Source organism: Chaetomium globosum, genomic scaffold (assembly GCF_000143365.1).
Source record: "Chaetomium globosum CBS 148.51 scaffold_1 genomic scaffold, whole genome shotgun sequence".
Classification (NCBI taxonomy): domain Eukaryota; kingdom Fungi; phylum Ascomycota; class Sordariomycetes; order Sordariales; family Chaetomiaceae; genus Chaetomium; species Chaetomium globosum.
In genome coordinates this window covers 2,739,297-2,765,542 of record NT_165976.1, presented here as the reverse complement: position 1 = coordinate 2,765,542, position 26,246 = coordinate 2,739,297, and the positions used below count along the sequence as shown (strand labels likewise).

Genomic DNA, 26,246 nt, shown 5'->3' with positions numbered 1-26,246 from the left:
ATGGGCAACAGGAAGAGCTGGAGCTGAATTAGGAGTGAGAGTCTGCTCCAGTCACAGTAGAAGAAGCCGACACTCAACACCACGAGCCCTCAACCACGAGCCTTAACCAGCAGGTCCCGCTTTAGCTACTGAAAGATAGGACGCTGAGCACTTGGAGACAAGTAGCCTCCAAGCTGATCTGCTAACAACAACCAAGGCAAGAGGTAAATGGTGCAGCGAGAAAAAGGGAAGAAGTAGGGGGCTTGTACGAGTTAAAGGCAAACCGATTTGATCCGGATGTAGTTAGCGTGCTAAGGCCCTATAGGCCCAGTGCCTCCGGGCTTGTGGGTTGTCGTACTTCGTATGCCTTGCCCTCGAGAAGGCCGGAATCGGGCGCGGTCACAGTATAGTTCGACGGATGGATGGATGGAATTTATTTCGCCCGGAGGCACTGGGCCTAGAGGGCCTTAGCACGCTAACTACATCCGGATCAAATCGGTTTGCCTTTAACTCGTACAAGCCCCCTACTTCTTCCCTTTTTCTCGCTGCAACCATTTACCTCTTGCGCACTTGGTTGTTGTTAGCCAGATCAGCTTGGAGGCTACTTTCTCCAAGTGCTCAGCGTCCTATCTTCCAGCAGCTAAAGCGGGACCTGCTGGTTAAGGCTCGTGGTTGAGGCTCGTGGTGTTGAGTGTCGGCTTCTTCTACTGTGACTGGTCTAGACTCTCCTCCTCATTCAGCTCCAGCCTTTCCTGTTGGCCATTGCTGTATTTGATCGTCGCCCGGAACTGCCTTCATATCTGGTGACCAATGCTCTTGTATCCGATGGCGCCTTCCCTCCCAGATCTCCTCCTTGAACTGTAGCGTTTTCCTATTTGAACTGTAATGGTTCGTGCGCCACACTGCAAAACGTCGGCTAATTAATTCTGCCGCTTGATGCCTGCCACAAGGGGTAGGGGGCTTGAACGAGTCAAAGACAAAACGATTTGATCCGGATGTAGTTAGCATGCTAAGGCCACAACGGCGCAGTGAGAATACCCTCATTAAGCATTTAGAATGGATTATTCAAGTGCTGATTCTTCGATTTCAGGTTTTCTTATCAAATATATGTCATTGCGTAGTCTGCAGGACATGGAAGAGTTACCGGCTTCACTCCAACCAGAGGCTGTCTTGACAGGGTCTCCTTATGGTGGACCCGCACCACCAAGCATCCCGCCAGGCCACCGTCTCCTCACTGGCCCGGCTTACGCCTCCTGCAACGAGCTCTTGCTTGATCTGAACTTCTAGGGGAAGTCCTATGGTCTGGGATTTGTGAAGAGGCGAGCTTCGAACTACATCAACGGACAAGCCACGCGTTTTGATCTCTACTGCGACCGGGGACAAGCCAGACCTTCTATCGCAACCGCCCGCAAGACCACGACTTCCAAGACAGGGTGCCACTGGCGAGGCGTTGCTAAAGCCTTGAAGGAGAACGACAGGCAGTGGACTTTCGAGATCGCCAACCAGTACCATAACCACGACACCAGCGGAGAGAATCCGGCAGAGCTGACCACTCACGCCGTCCATCGGGGACTGTCAGACGCGATGAAGAAGGACGTGGAAGCCCTGTCTCTGAATCCCGCCCAACGTCCTAGAGATATCGTCTTATTCCTTTAAAAGCGCTACCCTCACACTGTCTTCACGACCAAGGATGTAACCAATTACCGGGAACGGCTGCAACGGGACAAACTCGACGGACACAACCCAACTCAAGCCCTGATCAAGATTCTCGAGGAGCATAATATCGATCATGTCGTTCGGTATTCTCTGGAGGACGTTGATAAGGTGATAGGTCTATTCTGGACTTATCCCTGGTGCCTGGAGATGTGGAAACGGTTCTCAACAGTCCTTCATTTGGGCCTCCGAATGGGAATCGGAGGACCTAACCAGGTAGGACCTCCGGCGTCGAAGCGAGGCCGGAATAACAAATCCAAAAGCTCGGCAGTGGAGGCCGTCCCGGCAACGGCCCCAATTTCACGGCAGGAGGTGCAGCAACAGGAAGTCACGCAAGACAGCGTAGAGAACTGCATTCACGTGGCAGTCCGAGGGTCGGACTAACCTCGGCCTGGAAGCAACGGTCTTTATTCTCCTTTTCTCGCAGCAGAATTGAGAGTTTTGCGTATTTTCTTGAATCAAGAACTTCTTGGTATTCGTGCGTTCTGCTGGATGAAAATGGTGGCTGTTGGAGCGAAGTTCCATGATTTGTGTCCCAAAGCAGGGCGGAGAATCATGCAGCTCACCGCCTTCCCGTTTTGGCTGGCGCACGAACCATTACAGTTCAAATAGGAAAACGCTACAGTTCAAGGAGGAGATCTGGGAGGGAAGGCGCCATCGGATACAAGGCATTGGTCACCAGATATGAAGGCAGTCCGGGCGACGATCAAATACGCAATGGCAACAGGAAGGCTGGAGCTGAATGAGGAGGAGAGTCTAGACCAGTCACAGTAGAAGAAGCCGACACTCAACACCACGAGCCTCAACCACGAGCCTTAACCAGCAGGTCCCGCTTTAGCTGCTGAAGATAGGACGCTGAACACTTGGAGAAAGTAGCCTCCAAGCTGATCTGCTAACAACAACCAAGGCAAGAGGTATATGGTGCAGCGAGAAAGAGGGAAGAAGTAGGGGGCTTGTACGGGTTAAAGGCAAAACAATTTGATCCGGATGTAGTTAGCGTGCTAAGGCCCTATAGGCCCAGTGCCTCCGGGCGAAATAAATTCCATCCATCCATCAAGGAGAAGAACTCATAAGTGGGAGGTGTACCTGGCCGCCAACTCGTCAGCGGGCGACGGCTATAGATAAGTGTAAACATAGATGTTCATTTTCTATCGTAATTCAATAATAAATAATTTTTAATAATATCTCTTGACTTGCTTCCTCTGAAAGTAAAATACAAAGGTAATAGGTGTATACCATAAGTGAGATGTGGACATAAGTCATTATAGATTATTGCCTACCTTAGTTCATAACTGTATATATTAAGCCTTGAAGTGGAGGATGCCAAGTACATGTAGCGCTTGCGACTCACAGAAGTGAGGATGCCGAGGGCTACTCATTTCTTCATCAACCCTACCACGACAAGGACGAGAGTTGGTCGATGATATGTTTGGTACGGCCGAGAGTTTCCATCTCGAAATTCTTTTGAAAAGGAGGATATGGAGGATAACGAGGATGATGAGATGGATAGGGGTAGTCGGTTGGATGGAAAAATTCGAGCACAACTCCCTTTTATCCCATCTATGATCTAGTACAACAAGCCTTGGCGGTGACGTACCGGATTCCCCATACAAGTAAAAATACATCGTGAATGCCCAAACCCAATCACCATCACGTTTTGCTGGGGAACGCCAAATGGTATGTGTCGAGCTGTTCCTTGGTGATCCGCCCAGGACTCTTGACCGTGAGATCCTCGCCCTTCATCGATTTGGGAAAAGCGATGACGTCGCGGACCGAGTCCGTGTAGGTGAGCACCGCGACAAGACGGTCAAACCCGAGGGCGAAGCCTGCGTGGGGAGGACAGCCTGCACGGAGGGCCTCGAGCAGATGGGAGAACTGAGCCACGCCAGAGTCCGTCATTTTGAGAATTTCCCTCATGATGTACTCCTGCATCTTGGCCACATGAATACGTCGGCTGCCGCCACCTAGCTCGACGCCGTTGACGACTAGATCGTAGTGGTCTCCCCTCGCCTTCAAGGGATTTGTCGCCAATAGCTCGACGTCTTCGTTCGTTAAAGGTGCCGTAAAGGGGTGATGGGTGGCCGAGAAGCCAGCATGGCCGCCCTGGCCCGGGTCTGTCTCGTTGTCTGGCGTGAACATGGGGAAGTTGTTGACCCAAAGGAATTTAAAACTGAGATCCCGGGGAAGCAAGCCTTTGGAGACAGCTGTTTGGTAAACAAGAGACCTGAATGTGCCTATGGCGGTCGAGCCTCCTTGGAATGGCTCGTCTTTGCGGGCTTGGAAGACTAGTACATCGCCGTCTTCAAAATCGGCGAGGCCAGGCATCTCACTGCTTTCCAAAGCACCCGCACCCTCGAAACCCAGAGGAGAAAGGCCGCGGAGTGGTTTCGACGAGTCGATGATGAGTGCGACCGGCGCACCATCCGGATTTTGGCTAAGGGCTGGGGGAAGTGTCTTCATCAACCCGTCAACGAAGCTCGACGTAGGAACCTGGCCTTCTCCAACAGAATTAGGCCGGAACCTGAAGGCTTCTACGACCGGGTTTTCGAGGTGGGTGATCATGGACACAAATGATCGCGGCAGAATGTGGTCGACACGGTTCAGCTGTCATTGTTAGCCGGCGTTTGCTTGGGGGACTAGATGTGGACATACCTCGAACGGGATCCGCAAGTCCGGCTTGTCAATGCCAAACCTTGTCATAGCCTCTTCGTACGACATACGAGGAAATGGCGGCATCAAGTAACGTGAGCCTGTGGCAGAATCCCTCTGATCTACTGCCTTCTGCAAGCTTATTAGGATGGGTATTCTGGACTGGAGGGCGAGTGAGCATACCAGACTCTTTTTCGGCGCGAGATACACCTCTTCGCCGGTATCCACGACGGAGAAGTCCGAGTTCAAGGAGACGGCGAGGTCCGAGACGATGGACTCAACCGTGCGCATAACATCCTCACCCTTAGCAAACGACATCTCCAGATCCAGCTGCGCCGAGTTAGCCCACCGCTTTGCAGTTACAGTCATGGAAGCAGTGATGTCATGCCTGTGTGAACTCTGGTTGCCTATCCGCCCGTAGATCTTCGTCTCGGAAGCAACGAGCAAATTGGTAATATCCCCGGATGCCGCTGGCCATGAGAATCTGCTTGTACTGCTGGGGGCTCTGTGGCAGAGCATACGCCAACCCGGGGCGCCTAGTCGGGACCAAGAATTCTCTCGCCCCTTCCGGCGTGGGCTTGAACAACACGGGCGTTTCGACTTCAGTGAAGGCGAGGTCGTTGAGAGACTTTCTCAATTGGAATGCTATTTGCGGGCGGACAAGTAACCGAGTGCGTAGGGCGTCAGAAAACCGGATCTGCAGATGGCGCGACGAGGGCGGAAATTGGACGCCCTTGGAAACGATGATATCCTTAGGGAAGACGTTCAAGGGTTGGATGCTCGTCAGATCAAGATCAATACGGAAGACCTGGTCTGGGAAACTGCCCGGTCTTGAGGATCCCGTTAGTGATTGTGTCTCGCCATCGGCTTTGGCTGTATCCAAAAGGGTGTCGTCGGGTTGTGAGTTGGTGTGGAGCTGGGCAACGGTGCCTGTCACGGAGACTGGGCTGTGAAGGGGAATACCCCTGAGGTCTTGGTTCACGGCGTGGGCTGGGCTGTTTTGTTCTTGGAAGCTGGAAGTGATCTGGACAGCGGGGCCATTGTCGATCTGAATGTCTGCAAAGGCTAGTTTTGAGGATTTTATCCGTTTCCTGAAGAGGAAGCCGTGGACAGTGACGGTTTGTCCCTCCTTGAAGTCTTCTGCCCTAGACGGCTCCGGAAATTCATCTTGATGAAGTCAGCAACGACATGTGATCATCTTGTGAGACAAGGAAGGGCATACTGTATCTAGCCCATTCTTCCCGTAGTTGCTGGCCGACTGCCTTTCGATCGGGGTCCACATTTTTGGTGAAGTGAGAATGAGTAGCAGAAGCAGTATTTTGTGTAAGATGCCTGCAGGTTTGTGATCTGTTGATGTAAACGGATTGTGGGCTGAGTAGGCCTCTCAAACATCTAAAATTCCGTTGTGAGAGAGTCCGGATGCCTCTCACCGGCACCTGGATCATTGCCATTGTTTTTTTGAGTCCAACTCAGGATTAAGATTTGCTCACATTGGGCGGTCATCATCCAACGACTCAAAAAACACGTGAACTCGCGATGAGAATGAAAGCTTGTTCGACGAATCCCTGTTGCTCGATCAAAAACAGGCCACTTTAACTCGGCCAATGTTTGGCCCGAGCAAACTCAAAGTGGGTCCGCTGCTCCGGACAGCGACCCCTCAAAAATAATTTGCACCAGAAAGTTTTTGAACTTTTTTCTTTTCTTCTTCATCCCTTCCATTCAAAACAAAGTGAGTGCTACCACACCAACCGACGAATTGAGTTGAGGATTTCAAGCTGACAACCGCCTAGATGATGAAAGCCCAGGTGTTTCTATGATGAAACTCCCTCCTTTTGGACCTTCCAAACTCTCCCTTCGGGGCTTAAGTGGTTTGGTTGCGATAGAAGGCTGGGAGCATGAAATAAGCGTTCGGCACACCGACCTTGTTACTCATCGGACGCAATGATGGCATCTCTGATTAATCGAATGCGAAGGACCTTGCGGACGACCAAGTGGCCGTGTTCCACAAGGGAGAACCACTGGGCACCTCGGCGGGGCTAGGGATGGTGGTGGAAAAAGACATTGTCCCCAAGTGGTGGTTGTCTCACCCACCTCCCGCCGCCTATTTTTAACTAAATATTTTATCTGATGCACCTTGAAACACGTATTCCATGTGCTACGGTGATTTGAGAATGTGTGACGTCGGGTAGATGATTGTAACCAATTTATGTTATTACGGTATGATATCTGTTGGTAAATTCGAAATTGCTCTGTTTCATTGTTGAATGCGCTGCCATATGGTGATGGAGCAAGCTGTGCAATGACACCATTAAGCGACCAAACCTGTTACCAAATTGAACTTGGGTTATATTGGTCCATCTCTTGATACCGCGTCTCACATCACTGTCGGACAAGCAAACAGTTTGACATGGCGCTCACAAACTGATGAACGGCGTTTTGTGAAATTGCCTTCTCCACGGCCCGCCAAGCCGTGTGTGTCTGTCCTTGCCCGCGGTCCTTTCCTTTGACATGGGTGTCTCGCCCGACCCCTGTTTAGGCCTTGGGCAGGCTGCAGATTGAGACTCCAGCGCCGCCTTCTGCATTTGGCCCGACAAGAGCCACGACCCCAAGAACCTATCAGCTTTCTAGACAGCGCGCGACTTGGCTCACCTGTAGCGCAGGCCGAACGCCGCCCGCTGCCCGATCGTGACCTCATCCACGCCTCGTCTCGCACCCAACGCTCGCGCAGCGTACCAGTATTGTTCAACTCGTTGAGCAGGAATCCGTGCCGAGTGCCCCGGAATAAATTACCCCAGCCTCCGCCACCAAAGTCGAAGTCAATTCGACGAACCCAAACGCCCTCTAACCCGAGAGCCCGAGAGCCCGAGAGTCCGGGTTAACCAACAACCCCGCGTGGCCTTTGGTTGCCCGACAACTCAACTTGGTGGTCATGGCGAGCTCGTTCGAGAAGTCGGTGAAGGGGGCGACCAAAGTGAAGGTATATCGCTCGTTCTTTACTTCGAGGTGGCCCTCTTGCTAACCAATACCGATGTTTCTAGGCCGCGCCCCCCAAGACGAAGTACATCGAACATATCCTGGTTGCAACGCACGCCGGCGAGGCAGGTGTCGGAGAAGTATTCAGGGCGTTGCAGTATCGCCTTCGTGATGCGACATGGACCGTGGCCTTCAAAAGCCTGATCACGGTCCACCTGATGATCCGCGAAGGCTCGCCGGATGTGACACTGGCCTACCTAGCTAAGCACAGGAATATGCTGGCCGTGAGCATGTTCTCCGACGGTCAGTCATGGACGATCATCTCGACATTGGCATCAGCTGACCCCAATTTGCAGCCCAAACCCAAGGCCGAAACATCCGCCACTATGCGAACTATCTTTCCGAACGATCGCGCGCCTTCCGGGAGACCAAGATTGACTGGGTGCGAGCCAAAGAATCCCGACTAGAGAAGCTTTCGGTGGACAAGGGCTTGCTACGCGAGACGGAGACTGTCCAACATCAGCTCACCGCTCTGCTCAAATGTGATGTGATGGAGAATGAGCCGGAAAACGAAATTACCATCACTGTCTTCCGGCTCCTGGTACTGGACCTTTTGTCCCTCTTTCAAGCCCTGAACCAAGCACTGATCAACATTCTCGGTGAGCCTCTCCAGAACAGCTTGTAGTTGCTGCCCGCTAATCGGTTAACAGGCCGTTTCTTTGAATTGTCCAAAACGGACGCTGAGAGGGCTATGGGCATCTACCGTTTGTTTACGAGGCAAACGGACTATGTTGTGCAGTACCTCAGTGTCGCCAGGCAATATGAGCACCACACAAGAGTGGAGGTCCCCAAGCTAAAGCACGCACCGGTGAACCTAGGGCGCCAGCTTGAGGAGTACTTGAAGGACCCCGATTTCGAGGTCCACAGGAGGCAGTACCTGGCTGAACTAGAGGCTAAGAAGTCGAAGGCCGGATCATCAGGGGCCAAGTCGATCAAATTTGACTTGGCGAAACCCGCCTCAAGCCCGAGCACCAGCGCAAACGCAAACGAACAGCTCCCACCGCCTCCTGCCAAAGCAGAGCCGACGAAGGGTCCGGATGGCGACCTAATCGACTTCTTCGAATCCATTGAACAGAACCAAACGCCCATGGTTGTGCAGCCCCAACCGCAGCCCCAGCCGCAGCAGGGGCAGCAACCTCAACCGCAAACGCAGATGCAAATGGGCATGTCACCCTGGGGCCCGGCACCATTCCAACCACAGCAGCTCCCTCAACTTCAAACCGGCTTTGCCCCCCAGCCAACTGGGTTCCAGACCGGTGCTCCGTTCCAGCAGCAGGGTCAGCCCACCTTTTCTCCCACCCAGCAGGCTCCTCAGCAGATGCAACCCGCTTTTACGGGGGCCGGCTTTGGGGGGTTTTCCCCCCAATCCCAACCCCAACCTGGCTTCCAACCCAACTCTCTCTCCCCGATCCCACAGAACACGGCTGCCAACTTTCAGAGCACTGCGGCACCTGCCTTCCAGGGCCTCCAGGCTCCACAGCAGACTACAAACCCATTCCGTCAGTCTATGCTCATGAACCAGCAGACAGGCGCGCCTTTTGCGCCGGCGCCAGCACCGGTGAATACCCAACAGCGCCCCGCCACAAGCCAGTCCACCAATCCGTTTGCCCGCTCATCACCCCAAGCCACCCAGCCATTCGGTACCCCGGCATCAAACTCTCTTTTCCAGTCCCAGCCTCCCCAGCAGCCGTCGACAACAGCCACTGCACCCTTGCAGCCCCTTCAGACGGGGACCAACCCGTTCGCCAAAAACTTTGGAGCTGCCCAGCCGGCTCAAGCCACCCAGCAGGAACGGCCCGTTACGGCGGGCGGTATCTTGTCTCAGCCCACCGGGAGCACGAACCCGTTTCGACAAGGTGCTTTCGTCAACCACGCCACCGGCATGGGCTGGCAGCATAACCAACAGCCGATAGGTGGCGGGCTAGACCAGCTGGAGACGATCCCAGTCTTCCCACGGCCGGCGCAACAGACTCCTTGGCATCAGTAGGGGGTAGTCGTCCACGTAAATCGGAACTAGCAGCATCTTGAGAAAAGGCGAAGTCAGGAGCGAGAGACAGAGTTCCGTTTTGAAAGGTACTCAGTGCCATTCGTTTAGCATCTAGCGTGGCGTTGTTTATAGGTTCGTGTTTTTTTTTCCGGCGAGGTTTTTTGTTTTGCAGGCGGGAATCAGGCACCTGTCTTCCGATATCTTGGTTGGATTGGAACATGGAGGACGTACTACAAGTAGTGTTTATTTCTATGCCGCTTCGAAAGCTAGGGTTTTCTTCTGCTTGTTGTTCAACATACTTAGCTGGAATCTAGAAGGGGTAGGAGCGGTCCTTCAAGCAGGGTGACTTGGCCAAGTGTGTCTAGTTGTAGATTTAATATTTGGTCTTGGAGCCCGCACTAAAGCAGCCCACTGTCCACGACAACAGTGACGCATGGGAGTTGCTAAACCCGCCAGTTTGACCAAACTACCTTAACCTAGGAGCTGCCGCTCCGTGTCTATATTACTCGTGATTTAACCCACCATTTGCCCCTTTTCCCAGATCCCACCCCTGGTTCCCCTGAGAACGCCCAAACGCTATGCATAAACAAGACAGAAGAATGGCAATTGTAATAACCCGCTCCCCCCCCTAGTCCACCTCCATCCTATCACCCACGGCAGCAATTCCCGCGCTCATGGCCGCCACCTCCCCAGCGGACAGCCCAATCCCCGCTTCCTTTTCGTCCTCGATGAACACCCCCAACCCGGCAAATGCTTCAAACATAGCCCTTGTGGTGTACTCCTCAAAGTTATACCCACCCGTAACGTGCCCTGAGTCGCCCTTGTACTTCTCAATCGCTGGGTGCGTAAGCCCCTCATGCACCTTGTACCTGCTCGGCACGAAATCCATCCCCCCAAACGGATCGTACGGCCCCTCCGACGGAGGCGGCTTCTTCTTCTCCTTCAACCCGCGGATCGATAGCCTCCCCACATCCGCCGCCGCCGACGACGCCGCCGCAGCAGAAGCCGTATTCACCGCGGCCTCGACCGCCCGGGCGGCCGCCGCATGCCCCCGCCTCTTCAACTGCACCCGCTGCGCACCCCCGCCACCCACATCGCCCGCCTGGCCCTGCGCCAGACTATCCAGCTCAGCCTCGCGATTCCGCACCCGCTCCAGCTTCTCCTCCTCGGCCTCGCGCAGCGCCTCCACGCGGCGCTGGCGCGCCGCCTCCCGCTCCGCCGCCAGCCGCCGCCGCGACTGCTCGTCGGCCTCCTTGCCCGCGCGCCGGTTGCGCTCAATGTCGGCCTTGTGCTCGGCCTCCCACTGCTGCAGCGTGGCCTCGGCGGCGCGCCGCTCCGCGTCGCTGCCCGACACCAGGTCGAACGTCAGGTCCTCCACCATCTGCAGGTAGTTGTTGAAGTCGCGCAGCGTTTCGAAGTCGTCTTCGGCCTGGTTGAAGACTGCGGCGACGCGCCGCCGGATGTCCACCTCGCGCTCGACGGACAGGTCCCCGAAGAAGGCGCTGCGGAAGCCCCGTCGGCGGAGGGTGCGGTGGCACCCGGCGTACGGGCACTGGTTGGGGCCGTCGTTGAAGAGGCGGTTGACGCAGTTGGAGCACATCGAGTGGTAGCATTCGGGGTTGATGAGGAATTCCATGTCTTTGTTGAGGTAGCGGATGGTTTTGCAGACCGGGCACATGTCCTCGGTGCTGATTGTTGGGAGGGCGGAAGCTGGTTTTCGTGACATTGTGGCGGTTGTTGAGGTTGGGGAACTGTGGGTGGGAGATGGGTGGTTGGAAAGGGGAAAGTTGGTTTATGTATGGGTGTAGTAACTGCAAATATTTTGGCGGTCGAGGGTGGTTGCTCGTTTTCGAATTTGTAATCTCGAGCTTGATCGCGATTCGGTCGCGATGGTTGGAGATGGTGGTTGTCGGCCCAAGGCTGGCTCGTTGTGTTTCGCCAAGCATAACATATCCCTGTCGGGTTATGCAAGGCTGTGTGCTCGTGGGGCAATTGTGCCCTGTAAGCTGCGGGGTGGAGGGGCCGGAAGCAGTGCCCCGCCATGCCGGGAGCTCTGAGTTTACTTTCCATGAACTTCTCTCGGCTCCTTACGACGTAGAAATCACCAACTCGTCGCTGTTTACCACTTTCACAGGACTTGAGATCGAACTCTATCAAAAAGATCAAATATGGCTGACAACGGTATGCTACCTCTCTTGCGTTCATCCTTTGCCAACCTCCCTCTCCTTTCCCCTCAAGAGCTTCAGTTCCGCTCCCAAAGCCAAAGCTCTCCACCCCCCAACCCCCCCCCCCTCCCCCCGGCGGACAGGGGAACTAACATATACAATTTTTCTCACAGAACCAACCCCCGCCGAGCAGGCCGCGGCCCGCGCAAAGGAACAAGCCGAGCAGGATGCTCTCCCTTACAAATGGACCCAGACCATCGGCGACCTCGACATCACCTTCACAGTGCCGGGCAACTTCAAAGGGCGTGATCTAGTGGTAGACATCAAGAAGGAGAGCATCTCGGCCGGAATCAAGGGTCAAGAACCTATTATCAAAGTCCGTTCTGCCCTCTGCCCTTCCCTTTTTCCTTCTCACTACCCCCCGGCGCATCACCTAACCTCTCTCCCCCCAACCACAGGGCACCCTCCCCCACGCGATCCGGCCCGACGACAGCACCTGGACACTCTCGGCCGCCCCGGACAACACCAAGCTCGTGGAGATTCACCTGGACAAGATCAACAAGATGGAGTGGTGGGCGCACGTGGTGACGACGGCGCCGCGGATCGACGTGACCAAGATCGTGCCCGAGAACAGCAGCCTGTCGGACCTGGACGGCGAGACGCGCGGCATGGTGGAGAAGATGATGTTCGACCAGCGCCAGAAGGAGATGGGCCTGCCGACCAGCGACGAGCAGAAGAAGGCAGATATCCTGAAGAAGTTCCAGGAGCAGCACCCCGAGATGGACTTTAGCAAGGCCAAGATTAGTTGAGGTTGGAATGCTACATGTGCATTTTTCTTTTATGTTTCTTCTTTTTGTTGTTGGCTGTTGGTTGTGAGGGCTTTCGACGTGTGATGAGACGAGGACGGATGGAGGGGGAACGTCTGCGAACTCGAGGACACAAAACACACATGGGAACAAACATGGATTTTATTGCCCCTACTATGTTTATAGCGGGAAGGAATGTGAGGGGTGAAACGAATCGCCAGGACCACGAGATATTGTTGTTGCCAAGGTCGAGGCGTCAGAGAGCCCATCAGTGTTGTTCTTGGAATCGCTAGTAATGGAATGTAGATAGAGAGCTACAGACCATCAATTGTCAGATAATTAAGCGTTCCGGTGTTTGTCACCAACTTGGTGGTAATGGGAATCTGTTATGCTGGCATAACAGACGGGAGAGTATTCGTTATGGGGATGGGACAGAAGGAAGATTGAACGGTGCGATGGTTCAACACGATGAGTCATAGCAAATGGAACGCTCATATAGCTCGATATATATCGACCACATAACAGCCTCTTGGCTCCCAAGCTATTGTAGCTTAGTCAACCGCGCGGCTTTGAACTTGCTCTGCCGTTTAGGCCCGCCTAGTTCCTCGTCGAGAGGGACGAGACCCGTCTCATCGTCGACGTTACCACCCTGATTTCGAATCAGCTGGTTCCGCAAACGGCTGTACTCAAGCGCAGCGGCTTCGTACAGAGCGGCATCTTCTAGGCCATCCGGTTCTGCCGTTACTATGGTAGGCCGCTCAGCGACTGTGTGAGCCATAATTTCTTCTGGCGGGGCCGGATCGGTTGGGCGGTCGAAGCCGCCCATGCTAAAGTTGCTGGGAAGTTGGTGCGGACCAGGAGGAAGCTTGCCTGCGGGACGGTGCGAGGAAGACGCGACGGCAGGCCGATCCTTCTTGAACCTTGATACTCGTTTTGGTGGTTCTTCGGGGTCCTTGAGCGTCTCCTCTTCCGCGACCTTCTCTACGATATCACCAATGGGTCCGGTATCCGGCCGCGCAGTGTCGGGAGCGATGTCCAGCTTGGACGCGAAACTGACGCTCTTCTTTCCTTTCGATTCAGTAGGCGTGGGCACAGGCGCTGGTTCAGTTGACGGGGCTGGTTCGCTAACCACCGCTATCCGCCCTATGCCCTCGTCTAGCTTCTCGGGTTTGGTTTCTGACCCGCCGACTGTGAAGGCAGACTGCCGGGCGAGACGCTTCTCGAGCTCCTGCATACGCTTCATGTAGTCGGAAGTGACGACTTTGCGTTTAGACCGTCCAAGCTCATCCTCGGCATCGTCGTCTGTCTCTTCGTCGTCGAATTCATCGTCAGAGCCTATCCAATCCATGTCGTCCTCGTCGCCGGAATAGTCCTCTTCCAACTGGAGCTCGGCCACGACCGGTCCAATTTCGGACATGCCATATTCGAGCATCTCCCGGCGCAGTTTGCTCTCCTCTGCTGACTCGTTATCCGGGATGACTGCCGACGACAAATCTATCGCTTCCTGTTCTTTGGCCTTTTGCATGAGCCGTTCGAGATCCTGGGCCGCTTTCGACTGGGCAGCCTCAACCTCATCGCCGCTCTTCGTGTCCTCCGCAAAGGACACAGACTTTTTGCGAGTGACAGGCTTATCGTCAGGAGTGCTTTTTGTGGTGCTGCTCGCCCTTGCTGTAGGGCCGGGGGCAGTTTCCTTTTCTGTCCCATCCTCCTTTGGATCAAGCCCCAAGGCCCCCAGGGTCTTCGACAGCGCCGCCTCGGCGTCAGCAAGATCCTCCTCTTGAATGCCCGCCTTTTTCAACGCCTCACTAATTTTCGGCTCGGCATCCGCGCCACCCTGCAACCGGAAGTTGACCACGTTGTCGTCCTCGTCCAACTCCTCGATAATATCGGTGAAGGGCAAGCCGCTCTCCTCGTCAGTGCCAGCATTAGGATGCGCGACGACCGCCGCCGCCGCAAGCCGGTTCTCCTCGGTCTCGAGAGACTTGGACAAGGTGTTTATGTTCTGCTCGACATAGTCCAGGCGCCGCGACAGCACGTGGACGATCTGTTCAGGTGCCTTGAGGTCATGCTTTCCCATGATCTCGTTGATCTCCTTTTTGGTCAGCCGCGGACTATCAAAGTCACGGCGGATGCGGCGGAGCTGTTCATGGGGAGGCGTGTCGCTGGGCAGCTGCTCGACTTCCTCCTTGAGCGCCGAGTAATCGAGGTACCATTGTTGCCAGTGCGTCAGGGACGCCCGTAGTTGGTTGACTTTGCCCTCGAGCTGCTGCACATGGCGGTCAAGATCGGAAAGGTGGTCGTTCGGTTGAGTCATGGTGGCTGAGAAGATGTTGCTGAAAGAAAGAAAGGCGAGAGAAATTTCGGCAAGGATCTGAAGGTCTCAACGTTTTGATTTCCTTACGTAATGAGGACAGTGCGAAATCATTCTAACTAACTAACTAGTTAGTTATACCTCATCTCCAACCCATAAGATTAACGTTAACGTTATGTATTATAGTTACATGGAGTTAAATAGATTCCCGCGCTCGCCTCGCTATGCAATGCCCTTCCTTTCCCCCTTTGTACAAACCAAGCTGACCCGTTTCCAAAGCATGGCGCAGCTAAACCGGAATTAAAGTAAAAACCCGCAGGAGCCCAACCGGAACGTAACAGTGAAATAAACATAAAACAAACAAAAGTCCAAATCTAGATTATAGGTCTGTAGATTGGAGGAAGGGGGAATCTGGTTTCGCTGGGTATCAAACGCATGAAACAGCAAGCAAAACCGGCCCCGACAGCGCGGAACGCATGAGTGGGCTGGCTGGGCCGGTTTCATATCAACCGGCCCGGGCCGCAAAAGCCTGGTACGCTTGTTACCAGCACTGAAGCACTATCTTGGCGAACTAGATCGGGCGGCACAATGGCCGGGCCGCCGGGTAGGCTTTAATAACCCGGCCGGGGCCGAATGCGTTTGCCATCCAAGAACTGCTGGCTCTTGGGTTCGTAATAAGGGTTGCTGGGAGTCTGTTCCCTCTTCCTTTGCTCGAACGCTGCTCGCTCTTCATCATCTAAGGCAAAAGCTTTCTTCAACCATCCGAACGCGCTGCGCTTCTTCTTGACCGACTTGCCCGTCTGGCCGGTCATAGAGGTGTCGGTACTCATTATGCTCATCCCCATCCTAGAAGGGGCGTGCCTCGGGGGAGGCGGAAACTGATGAGGGCCCACGGTCCCGGCAGTGTGTGGCCTTTGCTGTAACGGCGAGTAGGGGCTGGCTTGGACGGGGCGGAAAAACTGCCTCTCAGAATGTGGCGAGGGTATCATCCCTGGATGAATGAAGGGCGGTGAGAAATCTGCAAGAGGCGAGTTGACCGATGTCATCGAGTTGACGGGTGGGCGCTCCATATCGGATCCGTATGCCGAATCCGGCGCCTGGTAACCCCGCGGGGCTGCGTGCAACGACCTTTCCGTCGCGTTTGGGTGAGGAACCTGTATTGATTCCGGAGGACTGGTCTTCAGTGAGATGCGTTGCCTCAGGGACGTCCTCTGTGTTGTCACCACCTCAGGATCCTGTGGGATAACCAGTTCGGGGGCCTGTGCCGGGTCCGGTCCAGGCCTTGATCGCGATTCCGGTCTTTGACTTAACCTGGTGCCAGTCCTGGGATCCGTCTTGGATCCGATCTCAACGACTCTTAGCCGGTGTACCTGCGGTTTCGATATCACATGTTCCACCCGTGGTTTGATGGGTTCGAGCGTTAGCTGTGCTGCAGACTCGACCGAAGAAGCCGAAGAATCGACCCTTTGCCTTTGGGTATCTGACTTTTCCGGGTTCGCCTTGGGCCGCTCATCAATAATACGGGGCGACGGCTGTGGCGACGGGGGCTGAGGTGTGTATGTTCTAGGTTGCAAGAGATAGAACGTGGCTTCCTCTCCCTCGTCGTCTTCCTTGGGCACTTCAAGCTTGGGCAAGTCTGCCAACATTGATGGCCGTTTAGAAAGCCGACGCGGGTCTCTGGCAGGGGGTGACTGGGGTGGTAGTTCACTAGGCGTTCCAGGGGGTGACTCCTCGGGGGGTGGCGACCTCGAAGTTACCATCAGGACTGACTGCCGCGTAGCCCCGTCTGCACCCGCCTCGTTCCGGGCGGCCGTGTCGTCTTCCTTGGGGGCATGTAACTCGGCCATCAGCTGGGTCTCGGTGTCGATGGTTAAGGCGACCGTTTGTATTGCGCTCAGCCGTAACGAAAGCCGGGGAGGCGAGTTTGGAATCTTCCTAGGTGGTGGCGAGGTTGGAGGGGTCGTGATCGACGACGCATCAGATGGCCGAGGGCTATGACTGGGGGAAGAGTATGGCTTCACGCTAAACTGTTGGGTCGGTTAGTGGCCGCTTCACCCGCTGGGCAAATTCTTGAGTCGACCTACCCTAGTCTTCCGGCTCACTTCGCCCGCCCTCCTCTCCATCTCGGAGACGATATCGGTCAGCCTGACAATCAGCGCGTTCAGGGAGCTTCCTTTGGCTTGCAGATCCATAAACGCGTTGAACCACCCATCTGTGTTTCCTTTCATGGCGTCAAAGATGTCAATCACATCCGGGCGATCCCGTCGCCAGCTCCCATGCTGCTGCTCTGCAAGGTAGATGGTAAACTCCCGGGTGGCCGCGAGTCCCTCGGCGAGGTCATGGGTCGTTTGTTTGAGTGCAACCTGAGTGCGAGCTAAAATATGCTCGATCTTCTGGTTCCCGTCGAGGATCTGCATGCGAAAGTTTCTATCCTCCAGCATCTTCTCAAAGACGCCGATGTTGTCCATAGGGAGCTTCAAGTGCTTGATCCGGTCCTCCATATCATTTGTGGCAAGATCCATATCTTCGAGCGTCGTCTCCAAAAACTCGTCCACCTCGTCGATGTGACCTTGCAGAATGGAAACAACCAGGATCTGGCTATTGGCCATGCCATGGAGGAGCAAGTACACACCAAATGAGATCTGGGCCAGCAGTCTGCAAAGCTCGTGTGTCCTCTGGCCTGCCCGGCCGCGCCACAAGGCTGTCGGGGGCGGGTCGGACCGGCCCCCGTCCAGGAGCTCCTCGCGCCTTGCCTTGGCATCGCCGGTTCGTAGTTTTGGTTTCACGGCCGCGCCTTGCGTGGCTTCCATCAAGGATTCCGCAAAGGCCTGCTGCATAGATGGGATGGGGTGTTGAGGAGCGGGAGCAGGCTGGGGAACATTCTGTTTTGGCCGAGTATCAACCTCGAGGCCAGCCCCCGATTCCATGTCGTCTTCCTCCTCGACGTCGGGCAAGAACACAATAGGCAGCTGCACGTCGGAAAAGCGTGACGACGCGTGCTGCGGGAAAGCCATGGCGGAGGTGTTGAGGGGGTTCTCCGAGCCAGTATCGAGGGTTCCGGGGGATCGGCTGTGATTCGCCGCAGATCACGGCGGAGATCGGCAGGAACTTGTTGTACAAGCGGAGGGGCGGCTCGCCGGTGGGCCCTAAGCTCGTGCGTCCCTGCGGGCTCCCGCGGTAAAAGAAGATTCGTACAAGATGACGGCGGGAGTGACAGACGATGGACCGGTCGGAAACAAAGCGAATATATATCTAAACCTAGCGGACGGCGGGAATGTCAAGATATCGAACGGAGGCGCCTGTCACGGATGGGCCCCGGGATGAAACATAATGGTGACGGACGGACCCCAGAGGCTGGTGGTGGACGAAGTAAGGATAGGGCGTAGGGGGCACTGGAAATAGGAAACACCACACCGGCTTCCGAATTTTTAAGCACGGGATCCCGGCTCTCTGTTGTTCTGGGTGTCCTGGGCAAGGGTTTCTTTCTTCGTCGAGCGCGATGCGAGTTTCGTGAGGCTGAGTTTGGAGTCTCCAGCGACGGTGGTAGGGACCTGTATCAGCGGGTCACACCAAGCCGGTTTGAGCGTGTCGCTGTTTCGAGTTGTGGCCGATCCGATGGGGTCGAGCTGTCGAGACGGAAAATGGTAACCCAGCAGGTGGATCCCGAAATCGTCTCGCAAGGTGCTGCTGCTGCTGCTGCTGCGACTGCTGCTGTGAAAGGATCGAGCAAACGCGGGCAGCACGACACTCCCGTCGTAGGCTGGTTGAAGAGGAGAAGATCGGGATCTCAAGAAGAGGGACCTCCTGGCGGGAGAAGTGACAAAATCAGAGATATGCTCCACTTGGGACGATTGGGTGGGTTGGCGCTGGCGAGCGGTTCCTGGAAAACCAGGGAAGTGCCCTGCAGTCACCCCACAGTGCCCTGCAAATCCACTCTCCATTTGCAGAAATAGCGTTGCGTTGTTGCCAGGGTCTCCAATAGCTGGGTGCCATCCGAGCAAGTCAAAGGGGCTCGTTTCTTCGTGTGAATTGCATGTTTCTGCAGGCCTGGACTCGTCATCCAATCTTCAGCCAATCCAGGAGCTAGTTGAGGGACGACCTGCCGATTGTTGCCCCTCTTCCTCCCGAGAGCAGAACCTGGGTATGCACCATCGCCAATACGGCTGCGGATATTGAATTCGGGATATGACTTTGCGCATTCCCGTCTTCTAGACGCGCCTCGGCACACCCCTTCCACTTACGCCGTCATGTGGAATTTTTACCCATCTTTTTTTCAACTGCCCGTACCACTTGCCCACCCCTAACCAACTACATAAGGTGCGATGAGACACGAGACGACGATCCATGGTGCCAACAAAGAGTGTTGGCCACGCCGAAAGAGTGTTGTTTTTGCAGACACCCTGCACATTGGGGGCGAGTTGGTGGTGAAGATCCAGATGCGGACAGGGCGCCTGCAGCTCCCTGCCACTCGGGGCCAGAACCGAATGGGTCTCAAAAGCCCCCGGTAGGTCAGTGTGCGCTGCGATGAACACACGGTGTGCCGCATTCAGTGACCTCTTTCCGAAAGTCATCTTGGATGAGCAGCTCCTTGCCAACCCGGGCTATTTCCATGGGTGGTTAAATATCGCGTTTTCACCTTCGCATTTGAACCTCACCGTGGCCTTTTATCGACCACATACACTTATGTCATCTGAAGTTTCCAGGTTGCAAGCTCGTGCTCAAACCCCATACGCGAAATTACAGATCGATGCCGGCTCTGAGAGAGTGTTGAAGGATGTCCACCATGTCCTCGCTTATCTCAACCGCCCATCTCACCTCATCAGAACAATGAGGGAGGATGGCACTTTTTCAAAGACGATTGGCCGCCCTGCGCTTCCCATCAGCCGCCGCCAGCCTCTATGAGGCGCCAATATTACAAACCCCGCTCGTCAGTCACCGAATATTTGGCCGGCGCTGGAGCGCACCAGTACCACGCCGCTGGTAACGGTGGCATCCCGGGCTGCCGTATTCGAGGGTCTAAAACCACGTTGGAGTTCAAAATATGCATATGCATGCATGACTTCCATCCAGGTCAAGGTCTGTATTTACAAACGCAATGCTAGGTGGACTGAAACAGGTGGAGCTGGTCTCAGGTGAATCGAAGCATCAAACGAGTGCAACGCGAACGGCTTCGACTCGATCTGTTGAGTGCCGTGCAAAAGCCGAGGCGAGGCGTGTTGCGGCGTTGGCTACCGAATCGGGCTTCAACCCGCACGAGGTGGTCGAGGCGCAGGCTCTCAAGCTCCTTTCATAAAAGGACGCCAAGACCAGGGTCCATCCGTCCTTCGAACATCTGTCGCTTTCGCATTTTCTTTCACTTTTTGGACGACACTTCGTCGGTTCTTCTTTTGTTGACTGCGCAGGAGGGCCCGCCAGCGTGCCCGCCAGAGTGATCCAGTGATACGCGAAACTGCGATCGGCAAGATGGCTGGACAGGTATTCAAATTTGGAACTGACCTTTGGGACCCTACCCATCGGTTCGAAACTTCGTGGCTACTATCGCCGTGGGTGCTCTTCTTCTGCCGAGCTCTTATCGTAAGCCTCCTTTCCCTAGCAGAGCTTGCCCAACCCAGCCAGATATATCCAATACAGAAAGAAGAAACCCATCCCTAACTCGCGTCTCGCTCTCTCTGTGCAGTCCCTCTATGCCTTCACCACCCTCATCTTCGTGCTGGCGTGGCAATGCGCTCAAGCCGAAACGGGCTGCGCGGCGTCCCAAGCCTCCTTCAGCTTCTTCACCAGCCTAACCTACTGGGGCCTCGGCTTCTACTTCCTCGTCGCCGCCATCCACACCTTCACCTACGCGCGGACGGGCGCCGCGCTCCTCGACCGCTTCCCACGACCGCTCCAAGCCCTGCACTCCGCCTTCTACACCACGGTAGTCGTCTACCCCTTCATCGTGACCATCGTCTACTGGGGGGTGCTCTTCTCGGGCCCCTGGTTCGCCGAGGTGTACTCCGGGTGGAGCAACGTGTCGCAGCACGCGCTCAACAGCGCCTTCGCGCTCTTCGAGCTGACCATCCCGCGCACCGACCCACCCCCGCCCCTGCACATGCTCTGGCTCATCCTCGTCCTCGCCCTCTACCTCGCCGTAGCCTACATCACCCACGCCGACAAGGGCTTCTACCCGTACAGCTTCCTCGACCCAGGCGAGCAGGGCCCGTTGGTGGCGGCGTATGTCTTTGGCATTGCCGTGGGCTGCCTTATTGTGTTTGGCGTTGTTTGGGGCTTGATTTGGCTGCGCAGGTATGTCACGGAGACGAGGCTGGGGAAGCAGGGGAAGTTTGCGAAGGCGGGGCGTGATTTGAGCGCGGCGGGGGACATGGAGATGGCGAAACCGCACACGTAAACGAGTCAGGCTCTCCATGCCTTCCTCTGGTTCTCTATTTCCGTTCTGGTAGGCCTCGATAGCCGCAAGGCTGGCGTTTATGATAGTGTAGTATGGATAGGCATTGGTCGTATGTTGTGGGAGGATATACCCTTAGTTTGTGTGGTTGGTTTAGACGTGTTATCTGTCTCATGGCGGACACCACCAATAGAAATAGTAGTTAATCTGATGGTTCCGTGATCTACCAACATTTGCATAAGTGTGAATGCTTCCGCAGGATCAGTGGTGCATGTGTGTAAAAATACATGTTGCCCGCCAGCTAATGAAACCAAATACTCCCGACCCTTCTATCAACTTTGCCAAAATGACAGGATGTATACAGATACAATCCTCTTAGATATATACATTACAACGCCAGGTGCTTAGCACTTCAGATTCACTCCCCTGCGTAGCTCCGATTGACGTATCTCAAACATGATCTGGATGCCCACAAACAGCGCCGAGCATGCGGTGATAAGGAACACAAGGCCTAAACAAACACCGTTAGTAACCAACCGAAAATATCAGGGCTAAGGTGGAGAGGAGCAGGGAGGAAACAAGCAACACATACCCGAATAATCCCTAAAAATGCCCTTCACAATACTCTCCAGCCCATCCAACCCGACCGCAAAACCAACCAAGTTCGCCGAGATCATCATCAGCACATTCGCCACACCCCCAACACAGCACAGCATGCGGTAAGCCGTAGGATGGCGCTCCCACTTGCGGCGGGGGAACAGCACACCGGCCGCAATCTCCGGCAGGAAAAACACCACAATGAGCCAGCCCCAGATGAGCAGGTTGAGCTTGATGTCGTGCCAGAGCGCAACGAACGTAAACACGACCAGGTAGGTGAGCACGGTGCGGGCGGCGTCGCGGGCGGAACGGAAGCTGGAGCCGCCGAGCGGGATGTAGATGTAGCGCAGCAGCCAGCGGTAGTAGCTGCGGTGCCAGCCGCGCCAGAAGGACAGGGTCGAGTAGTTGTTGCTGACGCAGCGCAGCATGTTCTCGGGCGGGTCGATGCCGTCGACCAGGCTCCACAGCCGGAAGAAGCGCCAGGGGAGCAGCAGTTTGAGCCAGATGATGTGCAGGTTGAAGTAGGAGAGAAGCGAGATCTGCGCGGGCGTGTACGACGACCAGTCCGGCCGCGACTTGGAGATGGCGCCGACGTAGTCGTAGTGCAGGACGAGCTCCATCGCGAGCAGCACCAAGGCGAAGCGGATGGCGTACTTGAGCGTGCGTGAGGCGGAGAGCGTGGCCGGCTGGTAGCGCTGCTGCGAGATGTAGTCGTTGAAGGTGATGATGGGGCCGGTGAGGTAGAGCGGTGCGTAGATGGCGTAGGCGAGGTAGTTGCGGAAGGAGAAGTCCTGGGGGGAGGCCGGGGTGGCGATGCGGTCTCGTTCCGAGAGATTGGCGGGGTCAAGTTGTTTCTTCTTGCCGGCGTTAGTGATCGGAAACGAAGCTGCAGAGTGGTGAAAAGGGGGGTGGTACCTCGATAGGGCTAGAAGCCCGCCTATCTAAGCTCCAGTAATAGTCAAGGTTGAAGCTGACGAGCCGGAGGACGGTGATATTGAAGAGGATCTCCCAACGGCGCATGAGCCCGCCATGTCGGTCCATCCGCATGCCGAGCTCGACTAACGCGGGGGTATACGTCGACAAGGTTTTGGCCGGTGTCCCCGTCAAAAGGAGTGCGATATCACGGAACTTATACCCATTGCACAGCTCGTTGGCAAACAAGATACAGATACCGAACCCCCACGACACCGCCGGCATGTACTTCTTCGGCACCGCCGTCACCAGCCTGTAGTTGATGGCCAGGATGGTGAGGATTTTGGCGGCCGAGAAGCCATGTAGGACCACGAGGAAAAACACAGCAAAGGCCGAGTCATACGACGTGCGCTGGCGCAGTCTCGCCTCGGCCGCCTCGGGGGCGTTGGCTCTCGCGGTCTTTGCCTCCTGCGGGACGGGATACACGGCGTTCCAGACCCTGCGCAGCAGCGGGTGGAAGACCAGCAGAAGGGCCATGTACGGCAGGTTTATCCGGAAGGTGTAGTACTGGGCATCCGACACATCCTATAGCCACGGTTCAGCATGTGCCTACATATTATAATCTTCAGAGGGGAGCTCACGATCTTGCGCCCCGGAATCCAGCCGTCCGCAAGCCGGTTCTTAAACCTGTTGTATCTCGGATCCGATGCTGCCCATTTGTCAACCCCGCCTGCTCCTCCACTATGCTCAGGGGAGAAGACCTACGCCTCGACACATCATAGGCGACCCAAAACATGTAGGGCACCACGGTCAGGAAGACCAGGTAGTAGAGGTAAAATTCAAGAGACTTCCATTTCGGCGGGTCGACCTGCTTATCGACGACCTTATTGTCATCCTCCCGCTTGTCACTCGCGACCCTATAGGGCACCGATGACGGCGTTGTGAATCGTGTATCGAGCGTGTCGAGATCGTAGAGACTAGAGAGAAAGCCGAGCGGGCCGGAGCGGCTGCCGCTGCCGCTGCGAGAAGCCATCGTGGGAGAAAATGAACGTGAAGGATCGGGCTGGGCCAGTCTATAACATGCTGGGCCGGATTTGGTTCGCTGTCGTCGCGGAAAAAGAAGGAGCGGCGGCGGCGGTTTATGAGCAGTCGCGATCTCGGGTCACAAAACTCAATCGACCTCCTTTTCTCTGGTGCTCCTCCTCGCTGTTCCTCACTAATCCTCGACAATCGGGGGCCCGCCGCCAGTCAAGGGGTCAAGGACACGCAGCGTTGGCGGCGCAGTCGTTGGTCGATACGAAGTTGGGGTTGCGGTTCGGCACTGAAACTCGGCGTTGGCAGTCCGCGGTGACGAGAACGGCACGGAGGAGGGGGGGCGGAGACCGGGGACGGAGAGAAGTTGTGTGGGAACTCTCCGTTTTTCGTTGCTCCTGTCAACTTCACTGGGCAAAATAATCGCGGTTACGAAGTACTTGCAACTTTTCGACTTCCGCGGCCGAGGCGCAGCTGGCCAGCCAGTCACAGCTGACACAAGCTTTGACACAAGCTTCTTGCCAAGGCTCTGGCACTGCCCGCGTCCCTGAACCCCTTTTTCGCACCAACTCTTCGTTTAATACGCTGGGACAGGTTTGATTGGCAAAAGAAGAGTTGAAATAACACAGCGTTGGAACAACCTTGGAATTATCTACCAAGTAGTCTAAGCCCAAATATTCATTACCATGAAACCGAATATATGCTTCCTTTGACCCTTTTTAACTCCTCTCATCTGGGTATAGATGAACCCCGCTATGCCCGCTTCACCCCGTAACTCCTGCTGAAAAAGAAGACTTCGCTCTAGCCCTTTGACTCCACTCATCGACAAATCATACCCCAACTACGCCCCCTGCACCCCGTAGCTCCTCACCCGGCTGAAAATGAAGGGTTTGCTATGGCGCATCGTAAACTCGGCCCATTCGTCTGTCAGCGGGTTGTAGCTATAGAAGCCCTTCCATCCGAGCTTGTTGTTCCGCGTGCGCTTTCCCACCGTGTCTAGGGCGAGGTCCATCCGGTAGATGTACTGGTTAACACCCTCGGTCTCGACAGTGACGTCGTTCTCGATGTTGGTCGGCGACTCCCCGGGGTTGCCCGATGCTTTCGCCATCCGCCACCGGCCCTTCAGCGCTTGACGCATGACAGCGGTGGGTAGGTTCGAACTCGCGCCGCCGGCGTGCAGCGCCAGGGCCTCGCGCGTCAAGTGGCGCACGACATCGGCAGGCTCGGACGTGGTCAGCAGGCTGATGACGGAGCCGTCGCGGAAGAAGCGCAGGTACCGATAATAGGTGACGATGTGGACCGGCGTTGCCCAGGTGACTTGGTTGTGGCTGGCCTGGCCGGAGCGCGTGTAGTTGACGGTGCTGATGTAGCAACCGTTGAAGCGGATTCGTGGCCGCTGCCGGAACATGCGCTGCCACGAGTTCGAGTACAGCGAGCGGAACAAGGCTAGCGTATCCGCGGTGCTCTCACGCGCATGCTGGTCGGCGCGCTCGGCCAGGACGAGGGATGAGGGAGGGCTGGCGGTATCAACTCCCGCCGCGAGTGCAGCTGCCTCGCCTTCGGTGGCCTCGGCGACGAGGTCAGCGTCGCTGAGGGGATCCCAAGAGACTTGATGCTGCCAGTAGTGGTGCATCCCCCCAAAGCCGAATTCGCTGCCGAGGCAGAGGCGTCGCCAAATGCCGTTCTCGGTGGCGACGAGGAAAGCCAGGCGCTTGCACACCCGGGCCAGCCGCATAAAAGCCCCGACATCCACGAGGGCAACTTGGAGCAGGATGTGCACCAAGATTTCCGCCGGGATATCGGCAAGCCAGCACGGGGGTGGCGGCATCCCTTCGACCGGGGGTGGCGCCGGGATGATGGACATCGCGGAGAAGCTCGCGATGAGGTCCTTCATCGACACCGCCTTGGGGGCAGAGTTAACCCCCGTTGCGGCCACCCCCGTTGCGGCCACCGCCGAGGCATGTGCCGGCTTAGGTGGCGGCCTCGGGAAGTGCTTGGCCTTGTACTTTTGGTCGACGGTGTCGTCCAACTGCATCACGTTAGTTACAACCCGGCTTTGATGCGCGAGGCTCTACACGTACTCTAAAGGCCTTCCGGTACAGCTGCAAGCTGTCTCCCAGCTTTCCCACGGCTTCCCTCTCGACGGCCTTCTCGTAGTGGTCGAGGGCCGAAACGGGATCGCCCTGTTGCGAGCCCTCGGGATGCCCCGTCTGAAGGGAAGGGACGGGCGTGTCCTCCAAAGCATCGTCAAATGGCTGTGACGGGACATAATCATCGTCCTCGTCCTCTTCCTCTTCTTGGGCTAAGGGCCCCTTTGACCGTGGTGCGGCCGCCTTGGCTCGACTAGTGGACGGGCTAGTTCGCTGTTCTTGAGGTCCAAAGGCAACCTTCTTCGCTTGAACCTCGGCCTTCCATTGATTCCGGAAGGACTCGAGGTCCGGGTTTGACTGCTCGGGGTCCATGGTGTTGGCAGTCGGCGCGTAGGTGTGTTCTCGCAGTGGCAACTAGAATGGTGGCGATTGTGTTTGGTAGAGGCAACCGTCGACAGATAGTTGCAAGAGACGTGTGAATTGTACAAATAATATATCTTAGAAGATGTACTGAAAATTTGTCCAGTCGCTGATGAGAATCAAAAGATTTGTACAGTAGGTGATGAAACGAAGGTTGCGTTGATGTG

General features: G+C 55.7%; 9 protein-coding genes across 9 annotated transcripts; 3 read left to right on the top strand and 6 right to left on the bottom strand.

The window, feature by feature from the left end:
- Positions 1–3,342: 3,342 nt before the first annotated feature.
- Positions 3,343–5,792, bottom strand: CHGG_00896 (uncharacterized protein; the record flags this gene model as incomplete). Its single annotated transcript, XM_001220116.1, has 4 exons — positions 3,343–4,296; positions 4,525–4,846; positions 4,926–5,508; positions 5,564–5,792. The coding sequence occupies 4 exons, from the start codon at positions 5,790–5,792 to the stop codon at positions 3,343–3,345; spliced, it is 2,088 nt and encodes a 695-aa protein (XP_001220117.1).
- A 1,478-nt stretch (positions 5,793–7,270) lies between these two features.
- On the top strand, positions 7,271–9,361 carry CHGG_00895 (uncharacterized protein; the record flags this gene model as incomplete). The annotated part of the gene is made up of 4 exons (XM_001220115.1): positions 7,271–7,318; positions 7,380–7,617; positions 7,671–7,973; positions 8,025–9,361. The coding sequence occupies 4 exons, from the start codon at positions 7,271–7,273 to the stop codon at positions 9,359–9,361; spliced, it is 1,926 nt and encodes a 641-aa protein (XP_001220116.1).
- Positions 9,362–9,989: 628 nt separating this feature from the next.
- CHGG_00894 (uncharacterized protein) lies at positions 9,990–11,087 on the bottom strand (the record flags this gene model as incomplete). Its single annotated transcript, XM_001220114.1, has 1 exon — positions 9,990–11,087. The coding sequence occupies one exon, from the start codon at positions 11,085–11,087 to the stop codon at positions 9,990–9,992; it is 1,098 nt and encodes a 365-aa protein (XP_001220115.1).
- Positions 11,088–11,529: 442 nt separating this feature from the next.
- On the top strand, positions 11,530–12,335 carry CHGG_00893 (uncharacterized protein; the record flags this gene model as incomplete). Its single annotated transcript, XM_001220113.1, has 3 exons — positions 11,530–11,542; positions 11,700–11,902; positions 11,985–12,335. The coding sequence occupies 3 exons, from the start codon at positions 11,530–11,532 to the stop codon at positions 12,333–12,335; spliced, it is 567 nt and encodes a 188-aa protein (XP_001220114.1).
- A 538-nt stretch (positions 12,336–12,873) lies between these two features.
- On the bottom strand, positions 12,874–14,646 carry CHGG_00892 (uncharacterized protein; the record flags this gene model as incomplete). The annotated part of the gene is made up of 1 exon (XM_001220112.1): positions 12,874–14,646. One exon carries the CDS (start codon positions 14,644–14,646, stop codon positions 12,874–12,876), a length of 1,773 nt encoding a protein of 590 aa, XP_001220113.1.
- Positions 14,647–15,254: 608 nt separating this feature from the next.
- On the bottom strand, positions 15,255–17,657 carry CHGG_00891 (uncharacterized protein; the record flags this gene model as incomplete). Its single annotated transcript, XM_001220111.1, has 2 exons — positions 15,255–16,670; positions 16,728–17,657. 2 exons carry the CDS (start codon positions 17,655–17,657, stop codon positions 15,255–15,257), a joined length of 2,346 nt encoding a protein of 781 aa, XP_001220112.1.
- Positions 17,658–20,106: 2,449 nt separating this feature from the next.
- Positions 20,107–21,031, top strand: CHGG_00890 (uncharacterized protein; the record flags this gene model as incomplete). The annotated part of the gene is made up of 2 exons (XM_001220110.1): positions 20,107–20,217; positions 20,321–21,031. 2 exons carry the CDS (start codon positions 20,107–20,109, stop codon positions 21,029–21,031), a joined length of 822 nt encoding a protein of 273 aa, XP_001220111.1.
- A 447-nt stretch (positions 21,032–21,478) lies between these two features.
- CHGG_00889 (uncharacterized protein) lies at positions 21,479–23,570 on the bottom strand (the record flags this gene model as incomplete). The annotated part of the gene is made up of 5 exons (XM_001220109.1): positions 21,479–21,539; positions 21,621–21,631; positions 21,688–22,566; positions 22,685–23,122; positions 23,280–23,570. 5 exons carry the CDS (start codon positions 23,568–23,570, stop codon positions 21,479–21,481), a joined length of 1,680 nt encoding a protein of 559 aa, XP_001220110.1.
- An 840-nt stretch (positions 23,571–24,410) lies between these two features.
- On the bottom strand, positions 24,411–26,031 carry CHGG_00888 (uncharacterized protein; the record flags this gene model as incomplete). Its single annotated transcript, XM_001220108.1, has 2 exons — positions 24,411–25,598; positions 25,651–26,031. The coding sequence occupies 2 exons, from the start codon at positions 26,029–26,031 to the stop codon at positions 24,411–24,413; spliced, it is 1,569 nt and encodes a 522-aa protein (XP_001220109.1).
- Between the last annotated feature and the right edge of the window lie 215 nt (positions 26,032–26,246).